Source organism: Ruditapes philippinarum, unplaced genomic scaffold, assembly GCF_026571515.1.
Source record: "Ruditapes philippinarum isolate M1 unplaced genomic scaffold, ASM2657151v2 ctg1020_1_1_1_1, whole genome shotgun sequence".
Lineage (NCBI taxonomy): Eukaryota > Metazoa > Mollusca > Bivalvia > Venerida > Veneridae > Ruditapes > Ruditapes philippinarum.
This window is the reverse complement of record NW_026852955.1, coordinates 39,520-58,942: the sequence shown is the minus strand read 5'-3', so window position 1 is coordinate 58,942 and position 19,423 is coordinate 39,520. Positions and strand designations below refer to the sequence as shown.

General features: G+C 32.2%; 1 protein-coding gene across 1 annotated transcript; it reads left to right on the top strand.

Moving 5' to 3' along the window:
* The first annotated feature begins 301 nt into the window (after positions 1–301).
* LOC132729203 (uncharacterized) lies at positions 302–10,995 on the top strand. The gene is made up of 12 exons (XM_060714924.1): positions 302–429; positions 2,049–2,133; positions 2,420–2,493; positions 2,770–2,829; positions 3,086–3,250; positions 4,335–4,517; positions 5,333–5,431; positions 5,910–6,038; positions 7,914–8,015; positions 8,621–8,690; positions 9,278–9,375; positions 10,602–10,995. The coding sequence occupies exons 1-12, from the start codon at positions 304–306 to the stop codon at positions 10,731–10,733; spliced, it is 1,323 nt and encodes a 440-aa protein (XP_060570907.1). The 5' UTR covers positions 302–303; the 3' UTR covers positions 10,734–10,995.
* Positions 10,996–19,423: the final 8,428 nt, after the last annotated feature.

The following is a 19,423-nucleotide window of genomic DNA, read 5'->3' as shown; positions in this document are numbered from 1 at the left end:
CATTGGAGGTACAGTGATAGCCGCAATATGAACACATCTGCGGATTTTCTTAATTCAAAATTTGACCATTTTCGTGTTTAAATGTTGAATTCTGCTTAAGCCGAGCGGGTGCTAAGGGAGCGTGGACGGTAACTTTTATTATGGGACACATGCATTTTTTTACACTGAATTTCCATATTATCCGCAATATTATCATATCTGTGGATGTTTCAAAACCTATGTAAAATTTTAGTTTTCAAATTAATCTAAGAAACATAAACTACAGTTAAGAAAATGAGTGTGATTTAAATTTACTAGATTGACATGGACAAACAAGAGGCAGGGCAAGACATTAGACCAGATGTACCCAAAACAGCAATACTTGTTGGGGCAGGACAACGTGGACATGGATACTCATATTATGCAGCTACCTTTCCTAAAGAATTGAAGGTTAAATTATTATTTCGATATTTTTATTATGAATAATAATGTACAAATTTCAGCCGTGATGATTATAAAGAATATACGAAATGTGTGTAGTTATTTTTAAGTACTACTCCTCCTAGGATAATTACGAAGGTTTTTCGGTTTGTTATGTGAATTGTACCACACCACAATATTTAACGCTTTGTATGATTTTGTGGATGTTGATACATCGCAATTGTAAAATAGACAGACGCTGACCACTATTGTAAAATTAGTTAGATAATGGGATGAAAATATTTAAGAAATTAGAATTTTGATAAAAAATTGCACAAATCTTGGTCATTCGGTAAAGTAGACTTAGTTTATAGGTCTGAAAAAGTTTCTAATGAGACAGTTTGGACGTGGAGATGTACAGTTCTGACTAGCACAGCGTCCATCAAGGATGCAGCAAAATCCGACCAAAATGTGACTGTAACATGCACCTAAAAAATCAGGAAAATAATTGAAAGTGCCGTCAGGAACATAATATTGTCAAGCTGTTAACATATCGCTGACGCGATTGCGTTTCATTTTGAAATGCATGAAAGATTCTTTCCAGATTGATACCTCATATATTGAAATATGGCCAAAAAGGATACGAGTACAAACTACTCAGCAATTGCTCAATGTTTTTCCAAACTAAATCAGGGCATGCAGTTGCCGAAAGGGCTGTGAGCACAAAAAAGGTTCTTTATTCCCAATGTAATGGTAAAGTCGTACAGTAAGTCGGTGTTAACGAGATGTAATGCTAAAAAATATCAAGAAATATTATCAAAAACGGCACCTTGTGTCAGGATTTATGCATGTTCGTCTTCTTCATGATAATGCTCAATCAAATACATCTGAGCTTGTGAAGCAATTTTCGAAGTTGAAGGTTACCGTCTTGTCACACCTAGGTCGAGCCTGATGAGCTCATTCCACATGTGCTCATTTGAATTAATGTTGGGTGGTCGAGCTGGCCAGTTAAGGCGCTCAATACCCTACCACTGCATGTAGTCATGGACCAGTGAGCCCTGTAAATACGCACATTATCGTCCATTAAAATGATCTGATCGCCCACTGTTTCACTAACCTGGGCGTTAAACTCTCATCTATGTACCTGTCAATATACCTTTTCCTGTTGAATTAATGAAAAATTATAAGAGCCGCGTCACGACAAAACCAACATAGTGGGTTTGCGACCAGCATGGATCCAGACCAGCCTGCGCATCCGCGCAGTCTGATCAGGATCCATGCTGTTCGCTTACCAACTCTATTACAAGTAGAAAAACTGACCGCGAACAGCATGGATCATGACTTAGTCTGTTATAATTGCCTGATGCATTTATGCATTGTTTATCACCCTATATCCAACCTTTCATGAGTCTGAAAAAAGATTGATAGAATATGTTATCCATAGGGTTTGTATGAGTTTGGACGTAACCAAATCGTGTTTCTTTTCAAAGACTTTTGGGAAATATTATTTTTCTTATTTGCCAACATATCTCTTACAGTTTATGCAGCCATCATTCCAGGATTCGCCTATTGATTTTGTTTGCACTATATGTCATAGTAATTGTATATAGTGTTAAGATGTAACAGATCTGAACTTTTTTAAATCATAGATTGTAGGTGTTTGTGAACCAAGAGATTACCACAGAGATTATGAGGCCACACTGCACAGAATTCCACCAGAAAATGTCTTCAAAGGTTTAACTTCTGATTCTTTGAAATCATTTTCTATACCTTAATTACTTTAGTAAACATGAATACATAGCTTATCATCCTTATTGTATCTAATTGGTGCATACTTACAATGAATTACATTCGAAACTTTAGTTTTAAGTTCACTAAGATTTCTGAAACGTTAGTTAAAATAACAGAAATTGGTTAACATAGTTTTGTTACGTTTTATTGCATATAATGCTATCAAGCAAGACCTCGTTATGACCTTTTAAGCACTTTGAGTGACACTATTTCTTTTGTTACATTTTAGATTGGAAAAAGGCAGCTGAACGTGACAAGTTTGCAGACTGTGTTTTTATTTGTACTCCGGACAGACTTCACAAAGTAAGTTTTACCATAATTTTTTTTATAAGTTCAGGTTTGTGTTAAATAAACAATAACATTTTAATATGTACTTCTACATATAAACTTAGATTTAAACTTAAATCAGATTTTACAATTTTGCCGTGTTCGGCTTTCTTTGGGGATTCTGTTTATCACTATCTTTATTTGAATACTTTTACATTTTTTTTACAATTAATACGACGTTTGAAACAAGTGTAAATTTATTTCCATGCAATTTAAAACTTTGTCATGCTTTCAAATACATATATCTTACAGGGACCAGCTATTGCATTTGCAAAGAAAGGCTATCATATTTTACTGGAAAAACCAATGGCTGTAAGTTTTAAATTTCATTATCATTTTCTTTGAAAAATGAATATTGAAACTTTTCAATATAAAAACAAAACATAACATACATATCATTTTTAATTGCATTTAGCATTGACCTATATATTGTTCGTGAAGGAAGCTTTGCAAGAAATATTTTTATTTTAAACCACTACTCATTAAATATCTAAATTATTAATATATAATATCGTACATGTATATTTTAATCAATTAGACAGTAAAAAAAAATTGAAATTTTCAACAGGCCACTGAGGAGGATTGTAAAGAAATTGTGTCTGCAGTGAAAGAAAATAACGTTATCCTATCAGTTTGTCATGTTATGAGGTACATGTCGTGGGTGAAAAAAGTGAAGGAAATAATTGACAGTGGTGAAATTGGTGAAGTTGTCAACATTAATCATACAGAACCTGTAAGTTTGCAATTGCTTGAATCTTTTTAATAACCAGACACTGTGCTTTAAATGAACCCAATGTATCTCTGTTACTAAATTTACAACATGTGTTACAACATCAATCGATAAAATATTTTGCTCAGTGGTGCAGGGTGCTGTTAGAACGTCTTGTGCATCTAAGCTATGGTATAAATCTCACGTGTATGGATTTTCATAAATCATCTTGTTTTGAATTGCAAAACAAACAATCACTGTTAAGTAATATAGAATTATTCTGGCAGTAAATTGATTTGACACTTAAATGAAGAGAAACCATTTATTCTAGACATAAGGATCTTATCCAATAAGACATATTACTGAAATGTCGTTTCACTATGGAAAGGACTATAAAAGAATAAAGGGGACATTGTCACGACCGGCTGAGCAATAAAACGAATTTTGCAATAATTTATTGAACGTACGTTATTTATTAGCGGATAGAATGAATATTCACTTTTCCGATTCTACAGTGTATATAAATATTTGAATAAAAAGACGGACCTCTTTGTGTTTATAAATCTAACTTGAATTTCTGACTAAGTCATTTCTATTTGGAAAATTAATACGTTAGAGGAATTCGGTACAATGTTTTCTTATTGTTGGCAAACTCAATTTCTGTTGCCATGACTTTGACCTTTTTAAGAGCTTTTAGATATGCTACGAAAACATATTGTTGTGTGGTCATACATTTAATATCAAAATGTATTAACGTATATAATTATTGAGTTTATACTTACAAACATATAATAGACATGTGATTTTTTATCTATATGTACACACTTTTATTATCCTATTGTACAACGCCATTGAATATGTATATAGAAATAGGCGTTTAATCAAATAAAACAGTTTCAAGTTTCATGGTTGTGTATGATACGTTTAATTAATTCAGGCTTATTCTCACCAGTGAAATTCAAACAAATACAAATCAGAAGCTGAAATCTGTCTTTAAATCAGTTTATTACAGTGTATATGTAATTGTTGCTTTGTATTCTTATTTATCTTCTCTATCTCTTTAATAATGACATTTTTGCCACATAATGGTTATTGTATTTCATCACAGGTTGGCTATTACCATTTTGCCCATTGTTTTGTGCGTGGTAACTGGCATAAAGAAGAAGATAGCTCATTTTCACTTCTGGTAAAATGTTGCCATGATGTAGACCTAATTTGTTACTGGATGTCCAAGAAGTGTAATAAAGTATCATCATTTGGAAACCTCAGTCATTTTCATAAAACTGATAAGGTATAATAGAAAAGTTTATTTTCCAATACGATGAATAACGTCAAATGCTGGCAATGGTTCAGCAGGGAGCTTCTGGTATACGGGGAGGAAGCAAATTTCATTCAAAAACATTTTTGACTCTGATTATTTGTAAAGAAACCACAAACAACAAATTAGCGAAAATAGGTAGATTAACTACATTAATGAAAAGCACGCTTTGTAACATTTTTTCCGCCAATTGTCTTTCCCAGTAATATACCAGGTACTACATCTGTCGTTTGTCCGTCTGCCCACTTGGCAGATATGCATGATGCAATAGTCAAAGTTTATGTCGAGAAAGTAAGATAAAACAATGAATGGACCTCTTTTTTATTAAAAGATCTTGTGTCATCGAAATAAATTCTTTTGGGTCCATTTACCCATTATTTGCAGAGCTTGCATTTACTATTACCGGCCATAAACAGACTCGATCAAACCGAGCATGAAACATTTTCAAATCTGACGTATTGGACTTTCTTTAAGGACTCTGTTTTCTCTATTTTCTTGTTGTAATAACAATTTTAAAAGTAAAAGCTTTTGTAAATCTTATCCAGTTTTTTTTAACAAAGACTTTGATATCTTTAACAAAAATGCTGTCAGTGATTCTAGGGTTTGTATGAGAATTTAATAATAATAAAAAAACAATATGAAAATCATTGTTCTGCGGTCAAACGAATCATCAGGACCTTTTTTATTTGCTTTTATATTTATTAATACTCAGCTTTACAAGCTTAACTGGGCCTCTTATTTACACAAGTATCGGTGTTATATAATGGCTCGATAAATTACCATTATAGCCAGCAGGATCCACAAGGAGATGCTTAGATTGTCCTGACACTGTTCAAAGTTCTTGTCCATATTCTGCCAAGAAAATATATCTGGATATGGTAGAAAAGGTATTATTATTATAATTATTGTATATATCATTGCCCGTTATTTTGTGTCTGCCATTTGATACTGACCTCAGCATTATATTATTTATGATTGTCCTGTGTCCCTTAAGTTTTTTTCCTTTATTTTAACTACTGATTATGGTAAATTTGTAACTACTGATTCATGGTAAATGTGTAAATTTTCACAATATCGCAATAACTTATAAAAAGTTTTCAAACATTTTATTTTTATCAGAATCAATTTTGGTGAACGTTCATACCCTAAAGGATATTTCTGATTATTTACATTATGTTTTTAGATATGACAATTTATTTCATCAGTATGCCTATTTACCAAAGGGTAAAGATAATTTTCTATCATGTAAACTGTTGGCCACTAGTTATGATGCCTATCACGTGGCGAGCTTTAAATAATTGCTTAAATTATAATTATGTTAATACATGTAAAGACGTATATTGTGACGATATGTGTATTTTACAGGGACACAAAGGTTGGCCAGCAAGTGTATTATGTGATGTGGTAGATATTGAGAATATAACGGATGCTCTCAAAAAAGGACCATATGGTAAATGTGTATATATCAATGATAATGATGTCATGTCACATCAGGTAATTGTTGCTCATACGTAACTGTTGCATCTTTACCAATTGTAGATTACTTTTCAGTGGTAATCTGTCATTGTTTTGGTAAGAGGGAGTGGAGTTTTACGAAAACTATATACAAAATATATACTGCAAATTAGGTATCTTTTAGCAAGTTAGGTCGCTTGGGTTATTTATCGTTCATACATAGTAAATTGTAAAATTGAAAGGAATCATGGCAAAATGTAATGTTACTTTGACTTTCACCTCTTCAACCACTATATACCCTGTAATGGGCATAATGTCACTTTAAGTAGCCCAAAATTGACATAGACGTTAAAATAGACAAAAAGGGAATGACATTGACTTTAAGTACATTTAAGAATTATTCAAATTCCCTAAAAATTACATCATAACTTTGTTATTAATGGATGTATTGAATTCATTCTTGGATATAACACTCTGTAAGTAAATCCATTGGAGAAGGTCGAGCATTTGCCAGACAATGACCTTATGGTAAAATCATTGACTTTTCCTAAACTAGACAATAAACTTATATTGTCATGAATAATTTTTTGACAAACCAACTTTCCACGAAATTTTGATATTGGGCAATTCAGGTATGACATTGGCCATAAAATGGCTTTGACAATAAAGTTCAAATTACTAGTAATTATTTTGCTAATGCTAAAATAACTAAAAAAATTTAAAAAATAGAAAGATTTATGTTTAGACTAACAACCACCTAGGATAAAATGGTTGAGTGGAGTGATTATCAATTGCCCTTGACCTTTAAATGACCGGCCTTTAAAGCAACATTTCCATATCAAAAGTCAAATCTTTATTATAACTGAAATAGTGTTATTCTTATTTTGACAAAACAACACTTTGCACAAAACTTTCATGCGATTAAACTCAAACAGGACCCTGACATTTAATTGTCGTTGACCCTTTTTGCTGGACATTATCATTACACTGTCTGACGTAAAAATGGTTTAAAGTGACATTATGCTCATATTTTCATAGTCAAGTTGAGCTGAACTGACTATATATTTCAAAAGATTGACTGTTAAAATGGTGATTGACCAACAGTTCATATTGGAAAATGTTTAGGATAAAATTTAAATCTGCCTAAAATATAAAAAGACTGCCCCACTCTTTTTATGAAATGAACGTTACAGGTAAATTCTAATGGATATTTACGAAAATTTTGTTTGATTCCATGCGGTGTTTATTGTTAATGTGAAATAAATTTTTATATTAAAAGGAAATATGGCAAAATGAAAACTTATTTTCACATTCACTTGTTCACTCATCTATACTCTTGGATGGTGATAAAAAAGGTTTGACTATTGTTTTATTGGTGGCTCTTGATTTAGAAATAAAATCTGTTTGCGGTTAGCGTTCATCACATTCAGTGATATTTCTAGTTTAGGTATATCTTGTCTACAAGGTTAGGGAACATATTGTTAGTTGGGTAGAAACGATGCATAGTTATAACAAAATTAATGTTCACTGTAAACATTGGAATACATTTTATACAAAACATATAACCCTGGAGGGAATTCTTGCTCAATTATCTCCCTTTTTATTTTTAATTATGGTCATAATTTTCTGGAAAAAAAAACATCACAGGTATTCATTTCAAATCGAAATACTTGGTGAATATCAAGGCAAACATTTCTGTCAAACAGTTTTTCAGAATAATGTCCCATTTTCTATTTTGCTTTTATTGTACTATTAAGTAATTCAGAAATGTACATGTAGAGCGCACTACTCCTCAAACACTTCTTGTTTTCATTCTGCTGTCACAAGTTGCCGATGTTGTGTGTTATTCATACTCTTGTAAGACTTATCAAGCTGAACATCTGATGTAACTGATACTCAATTCTTATGTATTAGGTAGTGAATATGCAGTTTGAGGGCGGAGCTACAGCTACTCTACAAATGGTGGCTTTCACAAGCAAAATAAGTGAACGTGAAGTTAAAATATATGGCACCAAGGTATAAATAGTTATGGTATATCTTTTTTATCTATCTACCCTCCATCTCCAACTTTGATCATCCTTAGATTTATACATAATTTATTTTAGGTTGATATTGTATAAAGCTATGTTTTGACAATATCTGGAACACGTTCATGGAACCAATCAATAATGAGCAATGAGTTTAAGGGTTCTTGCTCAAGTAAACAACCATTTGATCCTGAGGTTTGAACCCACGCGGCTTTCAACTGCTCGGTTGTCTTAGTTGTACACAATTATTCTAAATCTCTTGAACGGATGACTAACGTACCGAAATTTTAAGCTGAAAAAAGTATTCCATACATTGATTTTTTGCTAATTAAATCAATTATATAAAATAACCTCAAGAAGAATATTGTACAAGGTTCGTGGTACTTTTTATTGGTTGAAATAAATGTAATATGGCCATCTGTCCAACTCACAATTAGGCATTAATAAAACTAAAACCCGTTCTCCTTTTAAATAATATGCATTTACACGTCATCTCTTCATCCTGTTCAAGTACCAATAAAATGTTCTAACATTGACATATTTGTGTAACATGTTTAATGCTTTACTGTGTGATCTTTGGTCTGATATTTGTAGGGAGAAATTACAGTACGCCATGGAGCTTTACCTCCTGTAAGAGTCTTCAATTTTCTGACACAAAAATCAGGTTGTCTTTTCCTTCTATAAAACAATCTACACTTCTTTTACATTCGAAAATATACAATTACAGTATACATGGTTTACAAGTTATCCTCACTGTTTTTGAGAATATACTTTACTTAAACAGAAGCTGTATTATCTACGGGTTACATAATTTTAATGTTTGGTATTATTTCTCTGGCAATGCAGGCTAGTACCGACCCATTAGCACAAATCTGCATGGAAACATTTAAACAAAACAAAAAAAACATTACATGAAAATTGCAAAGTCAGTTTGACGAGTCTGTACATGAGAGATAATGAAAAAGTGAAACATCCAATCGGTTTGGAGTTCAAAAGAAGTTGGTGTAGATAAAGAGTTTACATCATATTTGTACAAGTCATATAAGGCATTGAACAGAGTTCAGGAAGGGCCCTGGTGGATAATTATTACAAGGAATTGCCGTTAGACAATCTTACATCAAAAGTAGAGTGACATTCTTACAAAGAAATATTTATTTCATAATGTGTGTAGTAACTGAGTAAACGCACTAAGATGCAACACTAATATAAAGTTATTTTGATTTAAAACAAAAACTTTTTGTTTTGTTTTAGTGAGCCATTTCGCGCAAGAGAGCATGATAGTGTCACCTTTAGGAGGCAATGATGGAGCTGACTACAACACTATTAAAGCATTTCTCAAAGCACTACGTGTAAATATTGATAGGATGTGATTCTTACTAAATGTTTTGTTTGTTTTTAAGGTGTAAATACAGTGTTCAATGTTGTAGCTGTCATTCAGGCTGTTACTTAGTTTGAGTTGTTTATACAATAAGTAAACAGCCACGCTAGTCTGCACATGGATGCATTCTTACCAGAAAGTCAACGCACAGCAAGTCAACAAAAACAAAATAAACAATGAAGGGGTTTAATTTTTTCCATACTAAAAAAAATTCATAAACGTTATTTAGAGGATGAGATATGATTAAGACAAACTGCATTAATGAATGGTCGTGACATTTCAATATAATTATAAAAAAGCAAAGTCTGACTATGTCCGACTCGGCCTGATTTGTTAATTGATCATTCTTTTTGACACCATATCTGTGATATGCAGGTGGTAGATGGCTATTACCACAACTGTCCATGAACAGGCTCAAAAATACCGAGCATGCAACATTTTCAATATTGTTGTGTTTGGGCTTTCTTTGGGTATTCTGTATTTCTCTATATCATTACCTCTGATACCCTTTCCAAATACCATTTTCTCTAGCATCGGCATAAAAAGCGAACTCACTTCAAGTATGAACAGCATGTAAAAGAATACATGTGCTCGAACGAAAATACAAGGGTCTTAATCGAAGTGAAATGGAATTTTTCAATGGGAATCAGAGGTTATGAATTCTGCAGAGCACAGATAAAACCACAAACGACAAATGTAAAAGGCATGCAACATTTCCTAAGGGTGCTTTAACAGTATCCAAGACGGAACACTGGAACCCCCGAACAGAAAATAGATCAAATTGAAGAAACTGGGAAAAAAACACAAACACAATAATTATGTCATGCTGAACGATCTTCAGGTATCTGAAATATAAAATCATTGATTGTATGCACGGGGCGACTTTTTACTGCCTCCACACGGCACAAAATAAAACAAAGATGTGGCAATATAATTCAGGAAACAGTATCCTTTATGAACGCTAAAAATGTTGCAAGCTCGGTTTGGTTGAGCCTGTTCAATGACGGTATATTTTAGTAATTGCAACATCTGTTTACGCTTCTTGCACTGGCTTCACTAGAAATTAACATTTTACATGAATATAGCGAAATTTTGAATTAAGAAACATTTGCAAACAGTACAATTAATGATTGATATGTACATTTAAACATTATACATTATAAACAATCTCCTGTGTATTTTTTTGTTCTATCATAGAATGAAGACCAAACTGAGATCGAGACTGGGCCAGATGAAACTCTTGCTAGTCATCTGCTATGCTTTGCTGCAGAAAGGGCGAGAATAGAGAACAGAGTTCTTAATCGAAATAGCAAAGGAGAATTTGAATAGAAAGACGTTATCTACAGTAATATTTTGAAACTTGTTCAAGTATAACCAGTTGCAATGTACCTGCTTATGTTATTTAACATAAATAGGATAATAATTATGGAAACTGTAAAGATGCCCATCATTGCGAAATTTAAAATGTTGCAGGCTCGGTTTGATTGAGCATGTTAATTGAAGGGTAAAAATGCAATCTTCTGTCAACGCCCACTAGCACCGGCTCAACATTAATTTTATATTAGAAAATGATTAATAAAGAATGAATGTACATGGTTCTTTCTTGTTTTTAATGTTTGGCAAATGCGGTGAATATTAAAGTGCACAGACTTAATAGTAAAGATATTTTGTGGTACATGTATTTGCTCAATGTTTTAAACTACATAACTATTGTGTCAATGAGTGACCAATGTGTTTTTCACTTTTATAAATAAGAATAAAACTTGAGGATTACTGGTTTGTATATTTAATTTGTTGTGGACCGTTTATGTAGCATGATTTACAATACAACATCTCAACTAAACCCTTAAAGCATAAATAAGTAACAGTCCATACTATCATGAAATATATAGTATTAATCATACATTACACTTTCTCAGATATCATCAATCCATTCTATCAACAGATATGCCTATAGAAATAGTCCATGAATTTAAACTTTCCTAAATAAAACATGTATATTTGAATGCATTAAGATTATTGTACCTACATCTAGTGACCACTTTACCATATACATTTTCTTATAAAAACAATATACGATATATGCTTAACTTAAAATATAGCTCTAAAATATATAAACAATGGCATATAAATATAATCTAACAAACCAATTTTGTAAATAGCTCTGTCACTCACACTGTGATATAAACTGTCTGTACCCTTACTGTAAATTACAAACATCAGCGTTAAAAAAATAGAAATCGCGACTTCTAGGAATTACTGGCAGATAAAAAAGTATGCTGCAATCTTGAATTCTAACTCGTGAACTATACAAATTTATCTAAACTTTTAATATATTCACAACTGATTTAATTGAAAGTAAGTCTTAAGTTAGTTGATATCGAAACTTATAATAATATGCATATAGAGGTGCATGGTTTCTAACTTTAATTATCTTGGCACAGTTTTTAATTATACCGGAAATTTTAACCTAATCCAGAAAACATTGACTGGTAAAGGCTTAAAGGCATTAAATACACTGTATGCTTATACCAAAGGCATGTCATTAAAGCCAAAACACCCTTTGTCAATTATTTGATGCATTTGTTGGTTCCGTGTTAAATTATGCGAGCGAGATATGGGGTTTTAGCAAAAGCAAAGAAATTGAGAGAATTCATTTAAAATTATGTAAGTCAATACTCTATGTTAAACAAAGTACTAGCAATATGGTTATTTATGGAGAGCTATGCAGATATCCGCTGTTCATTAACAGATATGTCAGGATTGTAAAATACTGGCTAAAAATTGTAAACAGTGAAAATATTATACATGTAGTTAAAAAGATGTATGAAATAATGTAAAATGATTGTGAAAGAGGCATGGTAAATTGGGTATCTAAAGTAAAATCTTTGTTAGAAAATAATGGATTTTTTTATATGTACGTATGGAACAATCCTGATATTATTTATAATAAAACGTTTCCTTTGTTATTCAAACAAAGACTAACGGACCAATTTGCTCAGGTATGGACTACCACATTGTCTGTTAGTCCAAGTTTATATACTTATAAATTATTTAAAAACTCTTTTAAATTTGAATATTATTTAGATAACATTCCGCTTAAACTTCGTTTTCCATTGACTAAGTTAAGGCTATCTTCATACCAACTACGAATCGAAACAGGTCACTATGGTAATAATAGAACTGAACGTAACCAAAGACATTGTACGATTTGTAACAGTGGTGACCTGGAAGATGAATATCATTTTATTTGTATCTGTTCAGCATATAATCAGATTCCAAACGTTATATTAACAAATTTTAGTTCTACAGACCAAGTGTTGTTAAATTTATAGAACTTATGCAATCTGTAAACTATTCTCTAGTAATAAAACTATGTAAATTATACTAGAAACATTTATAATAAGACAAAACATTGTAAACAACTATACTTAGAAGTAATTAAGGCTACTTCCTGTAATCATTTACATGTGTATCAATTTTATATAATAATTTCTACGTTATTTGGTATTGTACAATAAATATCTGATACTGTGGTGTAAATGTATTGTAAAAATGTCTGTGTTAAATAATTATCATATGTTCATGCGCACACATATTTTTGTAATTGTACATAGTTCATCCTCTTGTATATGCTCATTATGCTTACTTGTTTTCAGTGAGTTTAATCATTCATGTCTTTTTTGTATTTGTCATGTGTAATATGTATATATGTTAATTGTATCATGTAACAAGAAACATAATTTGTTTACGTTACTTAATAAAGAATCTTGAATCTTATAAAACAAATGAATAAAACATACCGATTCATTAATCGTTATTTATTATAAAATTTTATGTACATAGGTCTTCTTCGTATCAAAATGACCACATCTGATCACACAAAGAAAGGCGAAAAAGGACCAGGGAAACAGATTGGTAGCTGGTCAAAGGGACATAATTATACGAGTTGGTAGAGTAGTCTTTCTTAGAAAATAACAAAAAGAAACTTTAAAATATCACTTGGTAACAATTGTACTGTTCTTCCGTGTTCTATAATAGAAGTAATTCGCGTGATGCGGTATAGTTAATTTTAGTTTACTAATTGGTGTACAGATCCTATAATAATATTACCATTTTTACAGAGAAAATATTCATGTGATTCCTTACAGTTTAACCGTTTCTAAAATAATTTTAATATACGTACATAGTTTTTTTTTTGACTGCGTATCAAGTAGCTCTTTAAATTTAAGAGGATTACATCTTCTTAAATAATATAAAGGTTTAAAGTATAATTTTCTAGTCTGATTAAAAAATGGGACAGGTCAATAAATAGTGAAACTCATTTCCTATTTCTCGGGTACTATTCTCATTTAAACACAGTTGACATATTCTTTCATTAAAGTCTATATTTTGCCATCTTTCAGTTTCACATGGGAAGTAATGATTGCCGCATCTAAATTTAATGAAAGACCGCCAGTCAGACTTTTTTTAAATTAAGTAAATAGCCTTCAAGGTTAATTGACTCTTTGAAAATTGAATAATTTAGTCCTTTAGTTGAGACTTGCATAGAGGCATGCCAGTTTTGATAATGCTGGTCTAAGAATATTTGTTTAACTGTTTTTCCATATGTTTACTTTGGAGGTTATCTTAATTATTCCAAATATCATTTCGCCCTATTTCATTAACCCTTTCCCCCATGAGCATATTGTGAAAAATGGCCGTTTTCACTGAAAAGCCTCCTGTTACAAGTTCAAACTGCTATGAAACTATGAAAAATGCTTCAATACTAATCAAACTTGGCACAAATGTTGACTGGACCATTGCCTTTGTAACGACATGCTCAGTCTCAAATTTCCTGTTACCATGGCAACGAGGGGACATCTCAAAATTGCCAAAAATTACTATTTTGCCTCGATTTTTTCCATCAAAATTTATTTCAAAGGGCTGCAACTTCTCAAGGGATTGAGATAGAGTCAAAGGCTTTTCAGCGTTGGTTAAACATTACATTAGGATCGACCTGGGGTCATTTTTAGCCTCTCACAAGTCCAAAATTTTCTTGGCGATGAGGGGGACTCCGCCCCCTTCAAACCCCCCCCCCCCCCTAACAGAAGGGGGCACATCCTCCTTCTGGCAACCCCCTGATGTATCTTTTGGATGGGGGGCGGCGCCGAAAAAGTGCTCAATTTTTTTAGCAACATTTCTCAAACGAAAACTTATGTTTGGGGCCCAAATAGGACATTTTTTCACTATTTGAGGCCCAAAAAAGGGGGGGTTGAAAGTGCGTTGTTTCGCGTATATATGTGGTAAAGGGTTAACAAAAAATGATGAAAAACTTTGGAATCACCTAAAAACTAGTTTTTTCCATGTTAACATGTGGTCTTTCACCTAATTTTGGTGAAAAATTGTTGTTTTGTTATATTTATATTTTTTTTAGTTAACCCTTTCCCCCATGAGCATATTGTGAAAAATGGCCGTTTTCACTGAAAAGCCTCCTGTTACAAGTTCAAACTGCTATGAAACTATGAAAAATGCTTCAATACTAATCAAACTTGGCACAAATGTTGACTGGACCATTGCCTTTGTAACGACATGCTCAGTCTCAAATTTCCTGTTACCATGGCAACGAGGGGACATCTCAAAATTGCCAAAAATTACTATTTTGCCTCGATTTTTTCCATCAAAATTTATTTCAAGGGCTGCAACTTCTCAAGGGATTGAGATAGAGTCAAAGGCTTTTCAGCGTTGGTTAAACGTTACATTATGATCGACCTGGGGTCATTTTTAGCCTCTCACAAGTCCAAAATTTTCTTGGCGATGAGGGGGACTCCGCCCCCCTTCAACCCCCCCCCCTAACAGAAGGGGGCACATCCCCCTTCTGGCAACCCCCTGATGTATCTTTTGGATGGGGGGCGGCGCCGAAAAAGTGCTCAATTTTTTTAGCAACATTTCTCAAACGAAAACTTATGTTTTGGGCCCAAATAGGACATTTTTTCACTATTTGAGGCCCAAAAAAGGGGGGGTTGAAAGTGCGTTGTTTCGCGTATAAAAGTGGTAAAGGGTTAACAAAAAATGATGAAAAACTTTGGAATCACCTAAAAACTAGTTTTTCCATGTTAACATGTGGTCTTTCACCTAATTTTGGTGAAAAATTGTTGTTTTGTTATATTTATATTTTTTTTAGTTAACCCTTTCCCCCGTGAGCATATTGTGAAAAATGGCCGTTTTCACTGAAAAGCCTCCTGTTACAAGTTCAAACTGCTATGAAACTATGAAAAATGCTTCAATACTAATCAAACTTGGCACAAATGTTGACTGGACCATTGCCTTTGTAACGACATGCTCAGTCTCAAATTTCCTGTTACCATGGCAACGAGGGGACATCTCAAAATTGCCAAAAATTACTATTTTGCCTCGATTTTTTCCATCAAAATTTATTTCAAAGGGCTGCAACTTCTCAAGGGATTGAGATAGAGTCAAAGGCTTTTCAGCGTTGGTTAAACGTTACATTATGATCGACCTGGGGTCATTTTTAGCCTCTCACAAGTCCAAAATTTTCTTGGCGATGAGGGGGACTCCGCCCCCCTTCAACCCCCCCCCTAACAGAAGGGGGCACATCCCCCTTCTGGCAACCCCCTGATGTATCTTTTGGATGGGGGGGCGGCGCCGAAAAAGTGCTCAATTTTTTTAGCAACATTTCTCAAACGAAAACTTATGTTTGGGGCCCAAATAGGACATTTTTTCACTATTTGAGGCCCAAAAAAGGGGGGTCGAAAGTGCGTTGTTTCGCGTATATATGTGGTAAAGGGTTAAAAATGTTTTTATTGCTTTTATCCATTTTGATTCAAAATTTGCCATTTCAAGAATATATTTATTTTTTTGTGACATCTGCACGATTTAATATTTTAGTACAATTTTTTTATTAGTCGGAAGAACTTGCCATTGATATTATATTCAAGAACTTTTTGCCAAAGTCTTACACGCCATAAAGAATCAAACACCTGTGCAAAATCAATGAAGATAAAATATATTTTCTTTTTGTGATATCTCAGTACTTCAATAAGAGAAGTGACGGTGCTGTAACTGAACTGTATGTATTAAAATGAGCTGATTTAATGAACTTACACAATGCACTCAATTTGAATAGGCGTCGGTTATAGGTTATATACAGAGTTTTAAGAAACTAATTTTCTCGCTTCACTTCGTTCGAAAATTAATGTCTTTAAACTCTGTATATAACCTATAACTTATACTTATATACTGCATTAGAAAAAAAGCTTTTGCAAAAAAAAAGAGAAAATATGCAACAAATATTACATCTGGCCACGGTTTTAATTTTAAGCCGAGGTATGGGAAAAACTTATTTTGAAGTAAATAATATATTGCGTTTATCAAGAAAATATCTAATGTTCATATAATCATAAATCTTACAACAAAGTTACGCAAGGGCAATTTTCTCATTTAATTTTGACAATTTTATACACAAATGCATTACATGTAAGTGATTTTGCACATAAAAACCCAGAAAATTTGTAAATGTTACTGTTTCATTGATTCGTAGAATTTATTTCATTTGTGTGTTTAAAATTTCTTAATGTTTGATATTTGCTGATTATTTATTACTTAAAGATTAAATGTGTAGTTTTTTGTGTAACTTTTATGTAAACTGTATGTCTTGACCATATTTAGTATAGTGTAAATGGTCAAAGGCATTTATATTGCCGATTTGCCAATTAAAGAAATGAAATGAAATGATATAATTTTACTTTTATATGTTCCGCTACATCAATTTTAACTATCTTTGAATTTGTAAACTGAAATGATATTTTGTCAGTAACATCTTCCTTGAAGTCAGCGAGAAATATAACAAGATCTTTGCCAAACGTTTTATTCATCATTAATGAGTGAATACAGTTATTTGTTACTTTTTTTAAATATCATAAAACATTGAACTATTCAATAAAAGCATTAAAATTTTATACAGAACAGAACATATATTTTATTTTGAATTAAGCATATACAGCTCATATTCATATACAACAAATATATACATGCATGAATATGAAAAATGGTAAACGCATATCAATAAATGAAATAAACTTATTAAATTTTATATATACCAAATTAATATAAGATAAATTCATTAGTCACATAAGTGGCATGACAGTATAAGATTCTGAATGACCGTGTCACGTGAATCAGCGGGCGGAGCAATCTCTTCTCCGGCGTTATGTCAATTGTGTAAATATATTTATGTTCTATATTTTAATTTACATTCAAAACATATATATTTGTATGGTATTTAAAAATATTTTAGGTGTAAAAATAAACATTTATATTCTATAAAAGCGAAAAATATCTCTTCAATATAACGTCATGGATTATGTACGCAAGCGTCCTGGTGACAATTTATAATATTCTAAATCAAAGTGCTGCAGCACTGAATGCGACGGACATGCAACCGGAGAGACATTAAGGCTTTTTTTTTAGAAAAAACAAAACAAAAACAAAACACAAAATATATAACAGAGAAAATTTGTTCTATACAAGTTCGAGATTTGTAGAGCAATATATTTTGTGTCCCAAACTGATATAATTCAGATTTTTAACTTTCAAGCACTTAAATACAGAATGAAATTTATGCCTGAAAACTCTGGTCAAACTTGTAAATCAGTGTCCTTATCGATTTATTCCAAGAAATGATATGTAAATAGAAAAAAATACTGTCAACGAAATATTTCTAAAATAAAACCATGCAAATAAACTTCAAGCATAATAAATTATACATTTGAGAATGTTATTTAGAATTGCTTCGTGTTATATCATAGTGGGCATATAGACAATAAATTATAAGTCATTTGTATTTTTATTTCTCTTGGATATGTCTCATTAAAAATGTATTTGGTAAAAATCATCAGCAATTTATTTAATAGTGTATTTTTTTAGATTTTTTTTATTTACAAGGTAAAGATGTAGAGGCCAGAGCACATCGTTTTTATTTTAATTTAAATGTCACTTAAGCACTACAGTGTTTAGTTGTCCTTTTCAATTTCACACTTAATTCCATTTTCAACTTGTTTGCTTCTTACAATTGTATAGAATTTCTAAAAGTATTGCATGAAATCCGCTGGTTTATTACATGTATAATGTGTACTCCCTAATCGCCTGTCCAAAAATCAGCACAGTGAAGCAGAATCTATTTTTAGAATAGCGAAGGTTAACTCATATCGTGACCTAGAAAAATATGTAAACAAACCACAAGAATCGGAAGTAGAACTGATATTACAACTTCCTTACCATGAAAGACTATACATGGTGGTAAAGTGTTGAAAAACTCTCTTCTTACATGCATTTTCAAAAATAGATAATTATACTATCTAATTTATTAATAACTGCTGAATATTCAGCTAAACCCGCGGTATGAGTCACGAAAATAGTTCTTCTTTTATTAATGCGCAAGTTATCCTACAGTCACGAAAAACTTTTGATTTATTAATAATAATGTTTTGTATAATGTAGAAATAGTTATTTCCTACTAATAATGTCTTGGAACTCAGAGCTTACACCTTTATTGTAGTATAATTTGCTGTCTTACTTTTTCGACAGCAGTAAATCATTTCGGCAGTAATTTGCATATTTCGCAATAATACTACGGGACTACAACGTTTTTATCAATAATATGCGTTCATATTTTAACTTGGATAACTTAATTTGAAATTGAAAAGGCTAAATATGGAAGATTTTAAGATATCCCGACAAAGTATGGGAGTTTTGAAGGATCAAATTCATGTACTATTTCTTGGGCTGTTAATCGGTTTAGGACACTTTGCGCGATTGTAGCCGACGAAATCCCATGTGTAGATGACTTAGCTCTGAACGCGCCTGAGGGCGCGTCCGTCGCAAAAATGAAAATGCTCATGTCCATATCGTTGTTATGTAAATGTTTATCCCTTTGTAGCTTTATATACGGAGGAGCATTAGTACCAGGTGTATGTTTTATATTACCTCGAAATTTCGAATTATTAACTCGAAATTTCGAG

Bases quoted from the DNA above. Each gene is read 5' to 3' on its own strand.
- LOC132729203 (XM_060714924.1), top strand. From the start codon at position 304: ATGGACAAACAAGAGGCAGGGCAAGACATTAGACCAGATGTACCCAAA. The intron at 430-2,048 runs GTTAAATTATTA...TTTAAATCATAG, and splicing joins CCTTTCCTAAAGAATTGAAG to ATTGTAGGTGTTTGTGAACC. The intron at 2,134-2,419 runs GTTTAACTTCTG...GTTACATTTTAG, and splicing joins ACCAGAAAATGTCTTCAAAG to ATTGGAAAAAGGCAGCTGAA.